The sequence below is a fragment of the Vanessa tameamea genome, chromosome 6 (assembly GCF_037043105.1).
Source record: "Vanessa tameamea isolate UH-Manoa-2023 chromosome 6, ilVanTame1 primary haplotype, whole genome shotgun sequence".
Classification (NCBI taxonomy): domain Eukaryota; kingdom Metazoa; phylum Arthropoda; class Insecta; order Lepidoptera; family Nymphalidae; genus Vanessa; species Vanessa tameamea.
The window spans coordinates 3,875,109-3,897,710 of record NC_087314.1 but is presented as its reverse complement, the minus strand read 5'-3'; the positions used below and the strand labels follow the sequence as shown (position 1 = coordinate 3,897,710).

The 22,602-nt window shown below is 30.4% G+C and overlaps 1 protein-coding gene, 1 long non-coding RNA gene and 1 pseudogene across 2 annotated transcripts in view; 1 reads left to right on the top strand and 2 right to left on the bottom strand.

Moving 5' to 3' along the window:
• Nucleotides 1-21,330, top strand: part of LOC113393362 (cyclic GMP-AMP synthase-like receptor) — a 186,452-nt gene extending 165,122 nt beyond the window's left edge. The window contains exons 2-6 of the mRNA XM_026630208.2: nt 16,394-16,573; nt 19,158-19,349; nt 19,684-19,970; nt 20,268-20,430; nt 20,602-21,330. Coding sequence (XP_026485993.2) covers nt 16,400-16,573; nt 19,158-19,349; nt 19,684-19,970; nt 20,268-20,430; nt 20,602-21,315 — 1,530 coding nt within the window. The 5' untranslated portion in view covers nt 16,394-16,399 and the 3' untranslated portion in view covers nt 21,316-21,330. The remainder of the gene's footprint in view (nt 1-16,393; nt 16,574-19,157; nt 19,350-19,683; nt 19,971-20,267; nt 20,431-20,601) is intronic.
• On the bottom strand, nt 4,121-6,003 carry LOC113393534 (uncharacterized). Its single transcript, XR_010309161.1, has 3 exons — nt 5,787-6,003; nt 5,288-5,558; nt 4,121-4,269 (listed from the first exon to the last, which is right to left on the bottom strand). It is a non-coding gene; the product is annotated as an uncharacterized LOC113393534 (long non-coding RNA).
• LOC113393361 (cyclic GMP-AMP synthase-like receptor) lies at nt 10,138-12,837 on the bottom strand (annotated as a pseudogene).
• Nucleotides 21,331-22,602: the final 1,272 nt, after the last annotated feature.

Here is a 22,602-nt window from a genome sequence, read left to right as displayed (position 1 = left end):
ATTAAATGGCGATAAGGGGTTCGGCGTATCGAGTGATAGGAGAATCGAGGCCTATCATTTTTGAGGCCTTTATAGGTAGATTTTTAGCCAAAATATTACCCGAGATCGATTAGGTGTAACGGAAAATGTACTTTTTCATACTTAAAAATGGTATAAAGCATGCCTGTAAATAGTTACATTTTAGGTTAATTCTGTTAACATATTTATAATTTATATACAGTATTATATTATTACTTGCCAGTTTTTTATAAGTTTGTAAATATTATTCAGAGTAAATATAGTTGAAGAACATCATAATAATTATAGTTTCGGAAGTGGCAACATTTTGGATACTGATATATGTTATAACATTTTGTATTAAAACAACTTTATCATTTGAAGCTTGATATGTATAAAAAGTTTGTGTATTGGTCTAAAGAGACTTCTTTATTTCTTAGTATCCTAAAATATTCCATGCGTGTAATAATCCGCCGCATGTATACTATTTCGGGCATAATTCGTCCTAAAATTAAATTATAAAATATATTAATAAATTGACATGTTACTAGTCTTTTAAACGTGTCGCAATCCGTCGATTTACTTGTGATCTAATGTATAAAAAAACTCACGATATAATATATATTTATTACAGCTTAATATATTAAAAATCTTTCAAATAACGTAAAGGATTATGTTTGGATAAACTATGTGTCACATCCGGCTAGAAGGACCAAATTATGCTTTGCCAATTTGAATATTTCGGTTATTACAATGAATTGGTACTAAACTAATACAATTATGTTTGTACAAAGACTATTTAACTTTGGTTAATTTATCATTAAATATAGAATCGTAGGATTCTAAATTTAGAAGTATTTTGTCTAAAATAAATATATTCTTCATCTTGTCGTAAATAAATATTATATGGTTTAACGACTAAAAAATTAACGAAATTTAAATAGTGACGTATATACGTTTGTAATTATTCAAACCGATTCTCTTGTATAGAATCTCTAAAAATAATTTTGAGTAAAAATATTGCTATCTCCTTATGTGTGAAGTTGAAAAGGATAACTAATCATGTCAATTTAATTTAAATTAGAGATTTTTTACTACAGAATCAGTACCATAATACAGAAATGACTTACTTATGATTTCTTTAGTCCTATGATAGCAGATCTTACGATTTCTTTACAATACGATTGTATCAATAAACTGACATATTTCGTCTTCATTTAAAACATCTTCGCATGCTAAGTAAACGAAGTATTAATACTGTCGAGTTCGATTCAAGTTACAATAAAACTGTGTACAAATATGTGTCAAATCGATTTCAAGCTAAAATAGATTAAAAAATCGATTATTTTGATAAGTTTACGATAAAAATTTTAAAAGCGATTGTGAAATTTTACATCTTGATAAGTTGATTTATTTTATTTTATTTTCTGTCGTAAACTTTTATCGAGATAATCGAGAAGGGCGATTCGAAATGCATATATTTTTGTAAATAAAATTATTATCTATATATTCATCGTGACTAACATCTAATCGTGTTTACATCAGGGTATTTGTATCAATTTGTAAATAAAAAATCATTTAATATAGAGTATATATTATCTCTAAATTAATATTTCCTGAAATAATATATTCAGATACAAAGTGAAAAAAAAATCAGTGCCAAATAAAGATAACGATTAAATATTATGTTCCGATTTACAGACAAAATAAGATTGCTGCAAAAAAATCTACAAATAGTCGATAAATCACGACACTTATGGAACGATTCGACATGATTTTCGTGTGTTTATTGTTTGATTCATTTAAGTTCAGTATAATTTAAAAAATTAATGAAATAATAAACAATGTGAAATTAATGAGACGTTAGATAATCTGTCACGAAAGTGCACGGTCAGGTCTAATAAGATTTTTTCTCACTTTAACTTTATTCGGATAAAAAGCAATTTTGTATCCGTCCAATGTGTTGTAGGAGTTTTATTTTGCAAATTCAAAATATTATTTTTTACATTTCAGAAATATCATATTTTTTTTAAATCAAAATACCTTCCAGATTATGTAGTCTTTTTTTTTTTTAAAACAAAATCATATAAGTAATACATAGAACTAAAATTGTTGCCAACTTACATTAATATTATATTTATTGTGCTTATAGTATTTACAAAACTCGAAAGGAAACATCCAAACATTTTTAAATTTATTTGTGTACTAATTATAATATATCTGTGGCCGTCAGTAATATAGTGTAAAAAAATGTAACAATCATATGGTAATACTGAATAGTGTTGCCATGTTTAGTCCATTCCAAATAATTACATAATTGTTGATATATATTCTTTTTCAATAGATTGTTAAAAAAATTTATTAGAGATAAAAACAAAAGATATCAAACGATGAAAAGATTCATTTATGTTGTATTAGCAAAGTAATTTGGAAGCGGTCATAAGTTTTCTTAACATTTTCCTTCTCAACGCATACCCTAAATGTGTGGTTTCATTAACTTTTACTACATCGTAAGTATACACTTATTAGAATGTAAGAATAAAATATAATAATAAATATAAAATTGAAATCAGGCAAAAAAAATATATTTATTGTGCAATCAAAGATATAAAAATTATTTCGACTGGAATCGAATGCATCCGTCTAAGGCCGCTCATTTAAATACATAATACAAGTCAATTCCTAGATCCGTTTATTGTTGTTCCATGTAAATATATATTTCATTTGTGAACAATTGATTGGAATGGACTATAATTGAGTAAAAAACGTCAACTAATATCAACCATCGATGGTGTAGGAAGTAATATTTGTCAGTTGTACCTGTTAAACGATACACAGTAAGCAGATTAGTTATCGTGCAATAAACATGTGAATATTTCGACTGATTGGTGTGGTTTTGTGATTGTAACGCGTATTTTATATTTACTGTTAGAATTCATTTTCAAATGAGACGTTATACTAATGTCGCCAATTTAATTTTTTTTTTTTGTGTCCGTGAATTATATAATAATAAATAAGAAGTTATATATATAATTACGAGTTTCAAGATTACGCAATAACGATACAGCAGGATTAAAAACCTACGAGTTCGCCATAAAATTCAAATGAATTATGTCAAAATCAATAAAATGATAAGTTATCAAAACATCTCATATGTATAATGAAATAACTCGGTTACTTGATTTTGTATAAACGACTGTATAAATATGTGTTGATATAATTACACTCGCCTTACCTTCATAAAACCACATCCGCAAAGGAAACGGTGTAACTTTTGTCAATTATTCACTGAATTATATAATTAAATAAAACGAATTAACTTTGTTTGTGCAGACAAAGTTACACCACATTAAGCATATCAGTTTCAAAACATTTAGGTCTAGTTATTTTTATAATTAATCTAGATTAATAAGACCCGAGTAATTTCAGAAACTAATTTTGTGATCGTCGAAAATGTTTTTCTATCTGTTGAATAACTATAGAGAACAATTCCTTTACAAAACTTAACACAGATAAAAATTAAATCAACTTTATATTAAAATAAAAAGAGGCTACTTGATCACTTCGAAATTACTCGAGTTTTTAACGTATATCGATTAAGTTGTAGTACATCGATTTAATAATATGTAATACATCTTAGTACCTTGTCAATTTAGTAAATTGAAAGTGATATAATAACTCGAATGTATTTTTCGAAATCATTAGTATGACTAGGTCCTAACTTGAGTACATATTATTGACGGACTGTACGATAGATCCTAATGTTCCTCGTTTTAGGGCACTAACGTTAAAATAGGGACATTTTGTTACATCGGTTGTGTCTTTTTACATACCCGGACTTGCAATAGTTTTATTAGCCGATTGAGGCGGTTAAAGAAAATAATTTGTAAATGAAGGTGGTATTAATAAATATATTTTGTTTCAATTGATGGTATATTTATTTCGGTCCTTTTAGGCACTTTGCTATTGTAGTCCTCTTTTAGCATGTTGGTTTTCAGATAAGTATAAACGAGGGACAATGAGACAAGCAGCTTGTTTTATTTCCCCCTATAAACTAAGAAATAATTTGAACAACATGGTGGAATAATCAAGCCTTTTTCACTTTTATTAGCCTTTATTTCAATATTTATTAGGGTTTAGATTCATAGCATTATTTATTTTAATATAAGTCGTCGATATTTTTTGCAATTCCTGACAACAAATTGCTGACAACAAGATAAGTCTAAATTAATCCTTACAAACACATATTTTGATTTTTTCTGGCGAAGATTTCTGCAACAATAGCAATGCATTTTATTTTAATTCGTGTTAAATATAAATTAGCTGGAAAGCGGCTTGCGTCTTGTATTACAATGTAATATGTGTTCGTTTCTAGGGCAACACACAGTTAACAGCGGGATTAATAAAGGTACAGACTAATATTTGTTTTATTATCACTCTTACTGCCGCGTTCTGAAAGGTTCATTCAATTAGTCCTAATAAATATTCAACTAATTAACTGTAAATGCTTTATAAATAAATAATATGTTGCTGAAGAAAAATATCTTAAAACGATGAAACTTACGTACTTAAATAGTTTATGTTACGCAAATTAGATTATTTTGAAATTTGTCTTTTTTTTGTAGGCTTTTATTTAACAAATAGGCTTAAAAAGCAATGAGATATTTTCTTGAAGTATAAAACTTTGCAAAAACAAAATTATATAAAAAAATATCGGTTTCGGATACGATTACGGAGGTTCGTAACATCCCTAGTAGATATCATGTTTTATTGCATACTGTTAGTAATATTATATCAATATTTAAAATAATAGTAAAATTGTTTACGTCTAAATGAGTATGGTCTGTGCCGGAAAACTTTGTAGTATATAGCGCAATTAGTAGTTTTATAGTTATATGATATAGGTAGGCGGACGAGCAAATAGGCCACCTGATGGTAAGTGGTAACCACTGCCCATATAAAATAGCGCTGTAAGAAATGTTAATCATTCCTTACATCGCCAATGTGCCACCAACCTTGGTAACTAAGATGTTATGTCCCTTGTGCCTGTAATTACACTGGCTCACCTTCAAACCGGAACACAACAATACCGGGTACTACTGTTTGATGGTAGAATACCGGATGAGTGGGTGGTACCTACCCAGACGGGCACAAAGCCCTACCACCAAGTGAAACATATACTATTATAAATCCATCGCAGTAAAAACAGTTAATATTTATACACACAAAATATTTAACTAGGTATAAATAAACACAGAGTTCAACGATGATAAGTTTTGATTATACTTACGCGTTTAACCTTAGTATCGCAAATTGGTTTAGTTTTCCACACCAAAGCTTTTAATTTATTAAAATGCTTATACAGTAAAGCCATCAAGCCCATGAGTGCTGCTGTACTGCCGAGAATAGGAAACCACACCTTGACCGTGGAATCATCGCCGTGTCCTGAACCGGAACTACTCCACCACTGTAAAACCCACCAACTCGACTGTGATGAGTCAACTACTGGTATTCTTTGGCGTTGTCGAAGGTCGCTTTCTTGGCTCTCTTGTTCTTCAGCACTAAAAAAATACACATTACATCTTTTATTCACTTTTGAATTGTATTTATTTATTACTATAAATTCATTCTTTATTAATAATATCAAGAATAAAGGAAATCTATATTTTCTCTGTCTTCTTGTATCTGTAATCTGTAATTTTGGAAGACATACGATTCTGGTGTCAATTTGCAGATATAAATTAGAGTTCTTTTTAAGCTGTTACTTATAAAAAATATTTGTTTCTCACCAGTCGCACATGTTTGTTAGATCGTTTAGGTTCCTTTATTAAAAAAAATTAAAGAACACGTCGACGATTCGGATATAATAAACATTTTTGTAAATTTTGTTATTTAAAATTGTATAATAGAATTTCGACGTTTATTGACATTTTTATGTGACAGATATTGAGACAAGTGGGAACTTCATTCTTCTTCATTCTTTTTCTACCTTTTTCGATGGATTTGGCACTGAAAATAAGAGTATTATAATTACTAAATAATAATCAACGAAATTATAAGAACTCCAAATATTCCAATTTTAAATATACTCCAAGACAGTTTTGAAATTATTATTCATTTACAAAATAATTCAAATATCGCTAGTTAAATTTCGATGAAATGACTCGGATATATGTTTGTATTTATTGAAAAAAACAATAGCCATAAGAAAACAAAATGAAGCGGGACATCCGGTTGGAGCGAAGTACGCAACATATTATGTATTAAATAATAGACACAATTAAATAAATATAACACCTCTTGACAATAATTAAATGATAAAAGAAATAACAAAAATAAATAATTAAATAACGTTATAAAAAAAACGATATACTAAAAAACATCAGAGAGATGCGTGGCCCTAATAAATAATTATACTATTGATTAATTTGAATATTGTAATTTCTGTCAGTAAGCTATATTTTATTTACGTGTATCGGTAACTTTTAAAACAATAATTAGTAACATTTTTATAATTTGACTATATCTAGATATTTGTTAACTTGATATTTGATCGATATTTGAATCTCAATTGTGGGAGGCCCTAGGGCCGTTGCCTCGGTTGCCCTCCCTTAAATCCGGCCCTGGGGCGGTGTAAGCTATAAATAAATATATAGTTTACAGCGTGGCTTATATCTTTATCTAAGTCATTTTGGCTTATAAATGCGAAAACAATTCTCCCATTCAAGTCGATTTATAATTATCGCTATTGAGTTTTTAGGCTTCTTGTCTAATCAGAAACAGTGAGATTTAGACTTAGGTAATTTTACCACTTTTTACTAATATGATATTATACCTAACAGTCGACTCTTGGACACATTTATAGACTAGTAGAATAACAAAGTAATTTTTATTTCTACGAACAAATAAACAATGTTTTTGTTGTTCGTTATGTAAAGGAACACAGGATGTTGATATCGTAATACATGCTTTATCGGAACGTTGTATCTCGTTACAATAAACTTCGTACAATAATGTTCGACGTGTATACTTTTTTATGTTCACCGATTTCCCAGTAACCACTTGACCTATCTGGATGATGACGAGACAAAAAAGTGTATTGTTCTTGAACGATAACATACAGTTTTTCATATCATTCGGAAAGATAGCGGTTTTTACTCGATATAAATGTAATATTGCTTATAATGTATTTTGATATATTCCTAAATGATCAAAACAACAAATTTAGCTAACTCAAAACTGCGTAATATTAGGTAATACAGAGTTGGACATAATTACTTTTTTATTGATATCGATTTATTACTTTCTTAGGAATATAGAACTACAATTAAGAACACTTAGGTACCTACTTAATGAAAGCTGACATAGCACACAGATTCGCTTTGATATTAAATGACTCCATCCATAGGATTATTGACGGATTTGAATATTTTTCGAGATACTGAATATACACTACATTTTTCTTGTGTGAAACAAGCCATGCGTAACAAAACAATACAGATACAGCCTTTTAGTATCTCACAGCTGGGCAGATGGCTCCCTCACCAGTTACACGAAATGTTCAGAACTCATTCAGTGTCTTCATCAAATATAACGCATACAACATATAAGTGCGTATTATCACTATTGGCCATTAATCCTGTTTATCTCTAGACACTAATACAAAGAGCCGTGACGGTCCATTGGTTCCAATTTTAACCGATGATTTTGAGTTTTAAGCCCGGAACAAGAACCACTGAATTCATGGGCCTAATCTTTATTTATAATTCATCTAATATCGTAGAAACGGTTTCTACGATGTTAGATGCGGATAGCATTGGAGCTGCGTGGTAAAGTAAGCCGCAAACCTTGTCAAAATGGAGGGGAGGCTTTTGCCCATCAGTGAAACTATCAATCAGTTGCTTTTACTATCTACCTATGCTATCGCCATAGACCATACTCTTATTTTCCATAGAATATTATTACATTTTGACCTGTCCAACAAGATATATTCGCTTTTTGATAGTTGCCTTAATGTAACTGTATCTGATTGCGTTAAAGTTAAGTTGAAAAATATGTAAACTGTCTTATTTTATTTGTGACTTCTTACATTGCAACACCGTAGAAGAAAATAATCATGCGTCATAAATATACATGTACCTAGTTACATACTACACGTGATCAAAAGTGACCGTTACTAATGAATAAATAAAAAATAATCGTTTAATACATTATGAGAAATATCTTCTACATCTGCTGAAATATCAATAAAATATATAAATTAAAAACACCAATTACTTATGTAATGGTAAAATTATCAAACCAAATAAATAGGTATATACAGGTTTTATTACAATAAATATTTATAAAATAAGTAAAATAAGCTTAATTTAATATTTTATTTCTTTCGACATTAAACTTTCGTCAGATGTTGATTCTACCTAAATTTATTCAAATCTACAATAGCAAAAAATAAATGACTAGAATACAATTGATAAAAATGGTACAAAAGGTGGCCTTATATAATAGCAATCTTTTATATAAGGCTTTTATTATAATGTGTGCGTATGGGCAATGTTACTAACACAATAATAATGTATAGGTATATTTTATAGACAATCGACTTACTAAACTCTCTCCGTCTTTCTTACAACTACATACGTATCGTATAGCTCCAATGTTCTGATTACTTCCCTTGGCATAGCTGGATTTATTCGTCAGGAACAGTTTATATATTACCGCCAAGACACCGGCCCCGAGCACTAAGCCCGCAGCAATCGGTACCCATGCATCACGATCACTCATCATTACCTACACAAATTTTACTAAGAACCTGGGAAGACATGTATTATTATAGGTCATCTGATGATAAGTTGATCTCCGCCATTGACATTGCGTAATAGCAGGTTCGATTCTGAACACTTGGGTTATTGTAGCCCTCACTCCTAGTACAAGCTTTAAGCTTAATTGGAGGGGTAAATAGGAATATGAGTAATTCCTAAAAACATTGCTAAAATTAAAAAAGAATAAAAAAATTTAAATGACAATTTATTACCTCTATTATTCATAAGGTAAACAAATCGTTTTTTTAAATATAGTAAGCAACTAGGTTTAGGCATTTTAGTCTTACGCCTGTAAATATACTAAGCTCACTTACCCTTCAAACCGTAACAAAGAGGTTAGGGGTACAATATTTACTACTGATTATATTAATAAGCTAAATAAGTATATACAATATGTATTCAAATTTTTTAAAGTATATAGTTCGATTTGTATGGACAAAACTAAGTTTAAATAGCTACTTAAAAGAACACGCGATAAACAATCCTCTATCGTTGCAGATCCACAAGTTATCTACGATAATCGCTAACTGTTTGTCCCCAAGAGACTACTAATTCGTTACGTTGAGTAAAATCGTATTGTGAACGTAAAACACTATTTACTAAAATGTAAAACAATACTTTTGTATCATATTCCCATAATATATATAGCTACTTACGTTTTATATACTACTATAACCATGTATACACCATTATTCATATTGTATAACTTTTTAAAACATGAAAGTAACGAAGACCAAGTGACGAATACAAAAATATTTGACATTTTAGACATTCGTCCAAATTATACTAAAAAGATCATTCGTTTCAGGTTTTATTGTCGTTGTGTTGATGTCAATAATTAGAAAGGAAAATGTATTATCTTATTTAACCAGCTGAGAAATATAGATGTAAATAAAATGATTTGAGAAAAAAAAACACAGTTAGGTTTTAAAAATTTATTACGTAAGAATTAAAAAATTGGAATAATTTATATTGATTAAATCTTAAAATATTTATCTATCTACATATATATAAATAAATAAAGAGGATTATTGATTGCATTTTATTAAATTGTTATGATTTAACAAATAAATAATTTTAGAGAGCGGACAAGTTACTGGCCACGTAAAGAGCGGCGCAATGGCTGTATAAAAAAAACATATGTAAATCGAGCCAACAGACGTCAGTTTATAATGAAATTAAATATATAAAATTTTTTTTTTTATAATATATTAACAAATAAAAAAACCATTAAAAACATTGTCATAGGTTACGAAATTTGTAAAAATCTGTTGAAGAAACGAGAAGTTTCGCGTGCGACCCACTAGTAATTTTATAAATCATTGTCACAATATTGTCGATGTAAAAAATATTTTGTTTATATTCACATAAAATATATTTCAAGTATATAATACTCAGAGTAACAATCTGTATTCCTTATATTCATTGTCGTATTTGTCGTCCAATAGATATTTAGCTACTTGTTCATAATTATAAGAATTGTCCATTATGGACAAAAGTTGCTGAACTTTCGTTTTATACTCATTAATTAAACTTTGATCGAGACTTCCTATCAAATTGTGACGTCTATTCCAAAAATATGGTATTTCTTTTCTCTCGAGAGCCATGTAAAACTTCCGTAACATACGTTTAAATAGTGTTGCCATGTCGCTGGTCTGCCACATATGACATTGATTTTTTTGCTTGCAATTCGGCACATTCCAATAAGAAAAGAGTTTTTATATAATAACTTGCTATTCCATTCATATTCTGCGAATCACGAAATTTCTTCAACTGCAAAAAAAATGAAGTACACTTTTAATATCATAGAAAAGGAACCAATAATAATATTATTATATATATATTTATTGGTATGTCGTGACGTGAATATCTGTTAGACATTCCCTCGGGATAACGGGCCATAGCGTCTCTCCGAGTAACATGACCATGACCATATTACTGCAACCGAGAAACATGGCTATTATGGCAAATATCCCTAAGTGAATGTCAAAACAAAACCATACCCTCTCGTCCCCGGCAGCCTTGGTAAGAGCTCTAGTAACATAGTCTACAAATTCCTGGAGCCGATATTTTTTTATGTGGCGACCACGAACAGGAAGACGAAGCGTTACAGACCCCTACAATGTCAATGGTCGCGAAAAGACGTTAGATGCGGAAAGCGCAAGACCAGATATCGTGAAAATCCTTACGGGAAGTCTTTGTCCAGCGGTGGACATCTTGGGTGAAATGATGACGATTTATATATTATAAATGCTAAACTAGTAAATATTTTATATCTAAACGTCATGATGTTAGTATTTAAAATTAAAATTACAACATTAAATGTCTCATGCTTAAATAAATATTATGAACAATATCGGTTACTATATCAAAGTCTCCTTTTCTGTTGGATTATCTGGAAAAAGTGGTAATTAGCGCTTAGTCCGTCCCATCGATATTTGACCACCCCTTGTACCATTTTCTAATTACAATGATATATAAATAAATAAACATATATTACAAAACATATATCGGGTTGAAATCATAGAATTATTACTTATAAAGTTAATGAAAGAACTTACAAAACGAATCGCCTGGCGCAACTGATACGTGTTATTCAGGAACTGTTTCTCTTGATCCTGTAAAGCTATGCGCCATGAACGTTTTTCGTCGTGGGTTGTGTTACCGCCTTTATTTGGTTTGGGCACCACCATCCAATATTCTCTTCGACATTCTGGTAGTATTGGGCGGATTACATTCGCCTCTAAACAACGATCTTCCGGAAATCTTAGCGCGGGAACGAGATCAACATCCAACTTAAAGTTTGTGGCTTCTATTATTAAAGTCCAAGCTGGACCACTTTCGGAGGTTCGAATAGTGTAAGATATGCCGTCAACGCAACAAGCAGGTAAATATCGTCTTCTTGGAAATAGATTTAACGCTCGGTTACCAACACTTTTGAACCAATGAGTAAATTTGGATCGAAGGATATAGTTCTTTTCATCCAACCATTCATGCGCTGTTCTATTAATATTAGACAATCTAAGCCGTCTCTCACCAATAGCTTTTGGTATTGAACACCAGCTCGTAGTTGGACAAGCCCAGGAAAATTTGGTTCTATGATAATATCGCTTTCATTAAGGTTGCTGTCACGGCGTAAGTTTACTGGCAAGTCGATTACAATATCCACATCAAATTCATCCGGCTTTTTAATTCGGAGTCTATCATAGTGACTACCAGCGAATTGAACCTAAAAAAATATTACACAGCTAGTAGTATTTTATAGTTACATAATTTTATGTAACTATAAAAAAAATATAGCTGAAAAGGGTTAAAAAAACAATCCTAATATGCACCATTGTGCAAATATAATATATTTTATACATATACCAGGAAAAGATTATTATGAATTGTAGTATTTGTCAACTTCCTTCATATTATTGTGAATTTGACTAAAAATTTCAGTAAAAACACGGTAGTGAAGTTTAAAATCTTCCTTTTTGAGTGCGATGTATCTGACGTAAATATCGGCGAGCAGAGCATTTAGATTCGTAATATTCGGCGAAACAGGTACCGAAGAACGGGAAATCGCACTGAACAAAAATAAAATATACATAGTTTGTAAATATATATACATATATATATTTCAGGCAATGCATAAACAGTTCAAACTAATTAAAATATTTATTGAATTTCATAGTGTGTACGTAAATCACTTCTTACTTCCACCAATTGTACTTGATTACCTACAAGCTCGTAACAATATTACAGAAAAGCTCACAAAGTTATAATTAATCCGTATTTTACCATTCCAATAATGATTCACACAAGTTTCTAATATAGTACGGTAAATATTTCTAAATTTAATCACAAAGTATTGATAGAAACTTTTTGATATTAACTCATTATATAAATATTATTTTTATTCAACTCACTCTTCCATCTTGGTCGAATTATTTGCAAGTGGTTCGAGTAAATCACCGAGTGTGCTCAATACGCCTCTCAACAAACACAATCTCTCCATTTTCTATCCAATCTTTTCCATTCTATTCCAATGGGAATAGGAAAGAACCAAAACAAAACGTACTTTTCAATATCACGAGTGTTTTGATGATAAGTCCGCTTTATGATTTACTACAAACAGTTCTTGATTAATATATCTTTACTTTTAATATAATAATATTTTACTTAACTACGTAAATCCACTTAAATTTGACTTTCAAATTAACGAAAACAGTTTTACCAACATTCAAAACGCCATTTTTCGATGAACGAACAATTAAAATGGAGGCCTCACTAAGGATGTTAGCTAAACGAATGGAGAATGAATAAATTTATACGGATAAAAAATATATTATTTTAGTTTTAACATACTGTTTATATATTTTTTTAAATATATATTTATTTAATTTATTATAATATGGATATGATATATATGGATATGAATATGAAGATATTATTCGGAATTATCAAAATTTTTTTTCTTACGACCTGGCTTTTTTTAAGCGAACTGTAATTGTAACCGATTTAGTATTTACCTTTTGCTTTTGCCTACTGACTTTTGATTTGCCTTCAACACGGACTACGCTGATTGAACATTTTTATTTAAGCCTAAAAATGCTGCTATCTAAAAATTTGAATATGTACCTTTCTTGCAATTTACATAAAATTTATTTAAAAAATTACGTAAAACAAATAAAATATATCGTTCCTTAGCATTCTTTACCCATTCACTCAATAATTTTCTCCTCACTAGTGTAACTAAAATGTCATGTCAATTCAAGGTCAAAGTTGTTTATTTATATTTTCTCCTATTCCCATTGGAATAGAGTATACTTAATTTGACAAAAAAGAAAAACCCACTTAGTTACTTACGCCGGTTCTTCTCAGGTCAGGTGTTCCTTTTTCCGAACCGGTAGTAGTGTTTAATTTGACTTAGTTAAGTGAAATATTGGTGTATTACAAGTGAAGATATATTAATCAAGAACTGTTTGTAGTACATCATATAGTTGACTTATCAGTAAAACACTTGTGATATTGAAAAGTATGGTTTGTTTGGGTTCTTTCCTATTGCCATTGGAATAGAGTATATGTTGAATAAAGGAATTTTGAGTTTGAGTATAAAGCGATAACTTCTGGCATAAGATTGTAAATTGAACAGGGCTGTCCGATCGTATAATTGGATATAAAATTTGTATAATTTACTCACCTTGTGTATGACTAAAGTATACTTCATAAAGCTATTCATAAAATGATGATAGATTATCTTATCTAATTGGATAGAAAAAAAATCTAATATAAACCATATAAATTAAAGCAGTGAATAGCAAAAAAAGTCTGTAAGTGTTGTCTGGCGACTATAGTAAGTATTAAGTTTATTAAGTTTATAAATTTATAGGTAAACCAAACCTTTAATTTTCACTAATTTCAATGACCCGGTTATATGTTATAAGTGTTGATTAGTAATCTCAGATTATACATGCTCTTTGGATGTTAACTCTGATCTGTTTGGTTTATGTATTATGTTTGAATTACTTTAAATTTGGAATGTTAGTATTTGTTCAGATTGAATTGTCATATTTTATTATTCCATAAAAATCACTTGAATCTTCATCAAACTTAGCAACTGCACCCGTTAAAATAACAGCTTTTCTATATATTTTTTTGGTTCAATAACCACTTTTATCATTATCTGATCTATCTTAGCTTTTGAATAATGACGTGTATATGAAAAAATAAACATTTTTATTTACATAAAGTAAACCAAACTTTTACAGACTATTTTAGTATTTTTTATAATATAAGCTGTTATCATAAGTTATTAGGTAAGTAATACTATATAGTAGGTGTTATAATAGTAAGTGTTATTTAAAAAAAAACTGACTAAAAGATTAGATAACTTATTTTTGTAAGGCATATAAAAAACAAATATATTTATATATGTTATTGTGAAAATATATTTAGTTTTTTTTTCATTTATAGTGTGGGTTTCATAGTTATATTTATTTGGTGTGTAACATTTGTTCGGGGATCAACCAAACACAAATCATTCCATCAAAATCACTTATAATTGCTACTGCTGGATGAGATCAGTTAATTTACCTGCATTATGTAGATTTCTCCATCTATTTTCTACAATTTAGAACACAAATAATAACATATGAAAAAATCTTTTCCAGTAAAAATGTATCATCACTAAAGTGATGTTTAATACACCTTGTATTAAAGTATAATGGTTAAATGGTGTTAAAATAAAAGTGTTCAATTCTGTTTATCTAGAAATTTTGTATTGATTATTTTGATAGAAACATTGACAAACATTTTACAAACATGCTAATTAAATAAAACCAAATTTGTAATACCAGTTACCTATCTACACAAACACAGTACTTTGCTAATTATTAAATTTAATAGCTTATGATATATAAAAAAAGATGAAGATTCCACAAAGACAATAATAATAATAATAATAAAAAGAAGCATTTATAGATTATTTATTCAGGGTTATTATATAAGTATATTGTAATTTCAGTAGTTAGGGACAGCAAAATAAAATTATGTTTTACAAGGATGTTCCAATCTCTATATATTTCTTTACAACGCCTCACAATCATCCAATTGTTTTTCTTATGACAGCTCAATCATTTTTAAAATAAGAAATAGTGTAATATGCCAGTATTCAATGTTATTCCATATAAAATAATAAGTTGTACAAATTATTAAACAATTAATTATAACAATAATTGTTGTATTAGACATGCGAAATCACTTGAATCTTTTAAAAATAAAGTTAAGGAATACTATTTAAGACTTTAAGTTTGCTGTCAATTACATTATCACTAGCTATTCATATTTGTATTCGATTGTACTCGTACATAAGTTTATGACATGCTGTCTATATCTATATGTATGTATGTATGTTTATTTTTTTTATGTATGTACGTGTATATCTGTATATGTATGTGTAGGTATGTATGTTTTATATGTTTTGATATATATGTATTTGTGTAGTATATTTATCTTGTTTAGTGTAATCATTTGTGTATTAATATAATTTCATATAGTATTTAACTTCTGTGCTGTACACCCGCTTTCTGCTTTTTCACATTAACTCCTCCATGCTGGTTGTCTGGAAGAAATCGCTCTTAAGCGATAAGACCGCCTGTTGTACATTTCTTTTTTTTTTAATATTGTGTTAATGAATGTAAGTTTTTTTTTCTCGTATATGTACAATAAAGAGTTATTATTATTATTATTATTACAAGTACATAATAATGTAAAATAAATAGCTTCGATTATAATCATTATATATAATAATGTGGTATAATTAATTATGACATCCTATGACGTAACACTGTATTGGAGGCTAGGCGTAGTCTCTAACAATATATAATAATTATTAGTTATATTTTATTAATATCAATGTATTGTAACTGGTGGCAAAGATGAAGTTTCTTCTGGTTCTTCTGGTATACCGGCATAGTAAACAGATTCAATCTAAACATGTACATTCATTGCATATTCAGCGGTTCAGTGCATTATTTTTTAGTATTCAGTATTCTACTGTTTTATTAATCTTTTTTTTCTTATTTTAGTTTATTATGTCGGCTAAAAAGAAAAATTTAGATGTCTACCTGGGTGAAGTTTTTAACCAGTTCATTGCTTTAAAAGAAAATGATTTGAGAAAGTCACAGGAGGTGTTTAATAGTGTCTTTAAGCTTTTTAAACAGAAAATGGGAGAGCAATGCAACTATTTCAAGAAATATGCTAGTCAGGTTAGTATTAAATAATGTACATTAGTTTTTATTACACTTATATATTAAATAAATTATATGCATATAAGTGCAAATGCATATATGTTCCCACTGCTGAACAATAGCCTTTACCCATTTAAGGAAAGTATAGCTTTTTCTGACATTTTCTTGTGGCGGTAAGTGAAAAATTTGTATATAATAAATTTTAGTTACATTATTAATAAAAAAAAAAACTTGTGTTCTATTTACAAATAGAAGCAATATATGAGTATTTATTGATTTATTTCAAAGATTAGTATAATGTTTTTTTGATTGTATACTTATATTTATACTTGATATGTAATACACAAGCAATTACAACAAGGTATCCATTCCTTTTACTATCTCACACTCACAAGTCACAATGTACCGAGTACTGTCTGATATATTATCCTGGTTAAATATATCTAGCATGTCAAATATCAATTAATTCACCAACAACCTTTATCTCTTGTGTTCTTGTATTAACTACTCTAGTTTTAATACCTCTTTTATATTATGAATTTATTATGGAAGTCCATACATTTTATGATAATAGATATATGTATGTTTCGGACCAAGCGATAAATTAGGACATTATTTATGATACGAGGATAATAATAAGGGCCGTTTAATTATCACTATAATTATAATATTTATCTGTTTATCATACTGTCTTGTCATTATGAATATAAGTAGGCGATCGTTGGAATGTCAAATTATGTAGATATGTTGTAGGTATATCTGATGGATATCAAGAAATACCTTGTGATATGATATGATTTTACGGTAACTGAAAATTTCTAGTGATTTGATATAATACTACCATATGTACAGAGTTACGTTTTAAGTGATTTATCTAGGTTAAATCTATTATGAGACAGGTTTTAATTGTTTTTATTTTTGAAAATTTGTGAAACGCCTGTTACATAAAAAACACTAGGCCTAAGAACGACAAGACCACATAAGAGTCTGGAGTTAACAGGGATTCCGTTTTGCAAATACCTCTGATAGGTCTGAATTTTGGTTTGTATATTGACTCGCTGATAACGAACATGATCAATATACCCGCAAATTTTATTTTCAAGGTTAATTTGAAAAAAAAAAACGATTAGTTTTAATGTTTTTCGCGTTTAAGGCAATAAATATTACTGTTAGAGAAACGTACTCCATAAAAATTGTAGGTAGTAGAAAAATTGTAATTTTTTCAAAGGGAGAAGAGGCCCAGCAATCGGAAAGAAAACAGAAAAAATATTGTATACCCAATCCATCCTAATGTCGATAGTACTAGTAGGTAGGGAAGACGATGTCAAGAGTGGATATACAGTAAGGTCTTAAGGACAATATTCCAATATTAAAATTGGAACTTAGAATTCCGAAATTCGAATCTTGACGAGAGAATCAGCGACGCTTACAACGGGAGAAGATCGTATACATAGCGCCGACTCCTTATCCCCGATATTCTTTAGTGGAGTGGGCTAGACATAGCCATCCGGACTCGTACAACTCCACGAGAATCTCTGACTAGAAATTCCAGGGTTGATCGCTCGTGAGAATTGTGGCCATCAGCCACGACACTCTACGACCGTAGTGCGTGCCTCGTATCGCTCTCAATGCTGTGACTCCGCTCCCAGCAGTCTCCGCAGACTTAGCGTTGATTTGATCACTAAGAGCGTTCATACAAATGCTTGCACTGTATGAAACGCTCCACAAACGTACTATAAACACCGCCATGGAGATTTCGGTTTTGCCATATTGGGTAGAAGGCGGTCCAAGGCAGTAGCGGCATTGATGAGCTTCGGAACTAGCCGAAGTAAGTACTGCTCAAAGGCATTTGACCGTATATCTTCTGGGCCTCCACTTTAATTACCGTCCGTCCGTTCATGATAATTAAGGTATAAGATATACGCCCTCAAGATGATCCCGACGTGGACCGTTGAATAGAAGGACGTCTTTTCTTGTATCATATACCCTCAAACTTCCGAGTGCCACTCGCTGTGAACTGTGACACTGTCCCACTGTGTACCAAAAACTACTTCCCGGGAAGGACATTTTTATCAGAATTAGGCGGAGAATGGATCTAGTGGTGTAATGTGCCAGTTTAACGCCGCCGTTTCTTAAATGTAGATATAAAGCCCCTACTCTCCTTTATATCCATAGGACCTTGAGCTGCTGCCGAAAAAATCCGTCCCTAGGCGCGCCTTGAGATGAACTCATGGAATGACGTATGACGTCATGGAAAGTCGTTGGTCGTACGACGCTGTCTCATGTCCTCCAAGCCAACGCCGCTTGCTAGTCACTTGTGTGGCGCGTGCACAATTTTATACTAAATATGATATATAACAAAAATTATAAAACTTAGTTACTTTGTATTCTTATAGCACGTTAACTGCCACACAAAAAAGGAGTTTATATATAGGAGGAGGTAAATCTAGGGTTTGTTCGTATTTACTTCTTCTACGTTTTTGAATAGACTATAGGTAGCTCGAACAGAGGGTGGCTTCACTTGTACTGGCGATAGATTTGTAAAATGACAAATGAAAAGTGAATATAATAGTCTGAGATTGAATAAAGTATTACTCCACAGGTCATGTATGCCGGTAGCGTATGTGACGGTATAAAAGTGAGCAAGCTTGATGAATTTGATATGGACATCGTCATCCGCCTCCCTGTCAACTATGCTGATGTTGGAGAAAACGGCATCATTATAGAGAATGACGAACCCGGCTTTGTGAAGTTAAAAATTATTAAAGCTTTTGATAATTTAGATAAACAGAAGGTGAGTTTTTAGTTAAGTATCCCATTCTTCTTCCTTAATATTTGAATTGAATATAAAATATGCACGAAAAATTCATAATTTCAATGATCATGTCACCTAAATGTTATTTGGTCGTATCTTGGCTATTCCATACAGAGTACGATGGATGAGTGATCTGGTAAATATTTTCTTTTCGTCAAATTTACCTTTATACCAAAACTACTGACGATAAAAAAAACTACGAGACGTGATATCACACCTGTGTCCAAACGAACTTAAAAACTTTACAAATATTTACATATATGTTATATACTTGACTCCTATAAATCTATGGTTAATTCTGATATCCGTCTAGGAGTGGGATACCTGTCATAAAGTAACACGAGACTGGCGGGATACGGATAAGTATTTGCTACAGAATAAATTCCGACAGTGGTTGCATAAAATAGTTCAAAGAACTGTTAACGATTTGAATGATAAGGTCACCGTTCTTGGAGTCACATACCTATTATCATACAAAACCATGGGGCCAGCTTACACGTTGAATATAAGGAATATCGAAGGCGATGAGGAGTTTCTTCTTGACGTTGACCTTGTGCCTGTAATCAGATTCATGCTGCCAAGATGGCCTGAAGGTTATAGGTAAGTTACTTCACATCTAATGTGTCTTGGAGATGATGACTTTTGGGTTGGTGTAAAATTTTTTTTCGTTGAACGCGTAGTTGTCCTACCCAATGAGCCTGTGGGTTGTGCTTCTGCCCATAGACATTTATAAACCTTTCACTACCAATGCCTTGCCATTCGCGATCAGAGATGTTACAAGAATTACGATTAAAATTATATTTATTTTAGAACGCCTTTAAAATTTACTGCCTTACATCTCGCTAGGATCCACTACAGTAGCTAGGGCAGTAAACTTTTACATTTAAAATATTCCAGAACCGTGGAGAACACTCAGATAAAGGAATGGTTAGTGGTGCCAAAGCCAAACAAGTCTGTACAAGATGTGGACCTGAAAAACCGTCTTTGGCGGCTTTCCTTCCACTATTACGAACGGGACATGATCAAGGCCTGTCAAGGATTGAAGACGACTATACGATTGGTATCGTTTAAAATTTAATAAAATGATTTTTTTGTATAAAAGCTACCAAAGTAATTCTATTTTTTAATTCTGTTTCTTAAGTTGAAAATAATGGTTACTCTGAATATTTGAAAATTATTTATTTAAATTATTAAATATGAATTTTATGTAAATATACCAAATTAATATCAGGTAAAGAAATTACGCGATGAGCTTGGTATGAAAGCAATCGCGAGCTACTACATTAAAACCCTGTTCCTGTGGAAGGTTGAAGCGACCGACAAGCAGTACTGGCAGCAAAAAATTAGTGTGATTTACCGTGAAATGGTTGAAGATCTTTACAACGCCATTATCGAAAAAAATATACCGTATTTCTGGAATAAAGACAACAATTTAATACAAGGTGTAAAACCGACAGTTCTACAAGTATATGCAAAAAAATTAAAAGAAGTGCTGGTTAGCATAGATTCCAATGATGTCGAAAAAGCAGTGTATTTCCTTCTTAGCACTGAGGAAAAAGAGGAATTCAAAAACTCTGAGTTTTATAAGAATCAAACTATGGGTGATACTGTTAACAATATTGTTCGGCAAGCTTCAATTTGCAGTGCAATTGATGACACTCAGTCTCTGAAACTTGTCGAAAAGAAAGAAAAAGATAACGAGCTGTTAAATCTCGTGAGAAATCTTATGACAAAAATCGACCGCTTGACATTAAAAATAGAAGAACAAGAAACGAGGTTGATTCGGCTGGAGAATGAGAGGCTAGTGAATAATACTGATTGTGTTCATGCTAAAGATAAAATCACGGAAGTTAAGCCGTCGAGTGTGGATTTGACTCAGGAAAGTGTTAATGATATAAGTCAGGATTCGCAAGAGGCGGTTGTATCTGATTTACTGATCTTATAAATAACCAAAAATCTACTATAACATAAATTGGCTTTCACGTATAATGTGATAATACTAAGATAAATACAAATTATATATTATTCTGAGAAGTATAGTAAATACTAAATAGGCAATTGGGTGCTATTATTTAAATTGAATTTTTAATAAATATTATGATATATATTTCTACATATTCTGAATAATTCGACAAACATACAGAATATTTGACTGTTTTAAAAACGTTTTTTAATATATAAAGTTTTAGGTAAAATGTGATATAATTATATTTCTCAATTTTATACTACCATACCAGAAATGTATGGTGCTTCATTTTTTTTCCAAATTATATTCAAACATTTCTAATCAGGTCAAAGTGGGCATTTTGCTTCGAGAGTAGTGACTCTCTCTGTCTGACTCTCTGTGTCTGACATATAACTATTCAAAAAGTTGGATTCCTCAATTTACTTCTATTCCAGCTCTAGTGATGTACGTAAGCAGCGGTTTTATGCATATTATGCTAAATACAATTAGATAAGGGGCGATTCAAATTTCATTTATAATGGTGTCCCGAGCATTCGTACCAATTTTTAGCTCAATGCAAATTTAGGTAGCTACAACTATTTTTTGTCTAACATGACCGGATTTTAAGATAAATGCATTTTATAACTAACGGTGAAAGTTTCTATTTTTTTCCAGTCGTTTTTAATTTTATGTCTTTGTTTATCTTGCATTTACTCTTCAATTTCTGGTTTTTTCAACTCTCAATCGTCTTTTATTTAATCATATTTATAAACATACTTTCTAAGTGTACTTTGACTGATAAGGTTATTTTAGAAGTATTATGTATTTTTAAGTGACAATACTGTATATTTGTATACGTGTAATTTGTTTATAGTTATTCAATAAAAATAAAAATAAAATGACAAATGACATAATTAATTCACGTATCTAATGACAAATCAATTTAAGGTTATATATTTTTGTAAGTAAATATATATTAAAGTATGAAAGTTCGAACATGTTTTTCATTTATTTTTTAGCATATTTGTAACTCTAAAAAATATTTAAAAAGGCAGACACGAGACTTATAACTATAAGCTTCATTGAGTTGAATTCCCTTCAAGATGAAGTATCGACCTAAGCATTAAGTATCATAGACTAGAATTATGATAAAACTATTAGAATTATTAATAGATAAGTTACTAATGTTCTCTATATAGTTCCGATGGTAGGAGTAAAGATAAACAATTCTGATCTTGAAATTACTCGATGATCGTGATTATTAAAATTAATGTCATAATGGAGTTT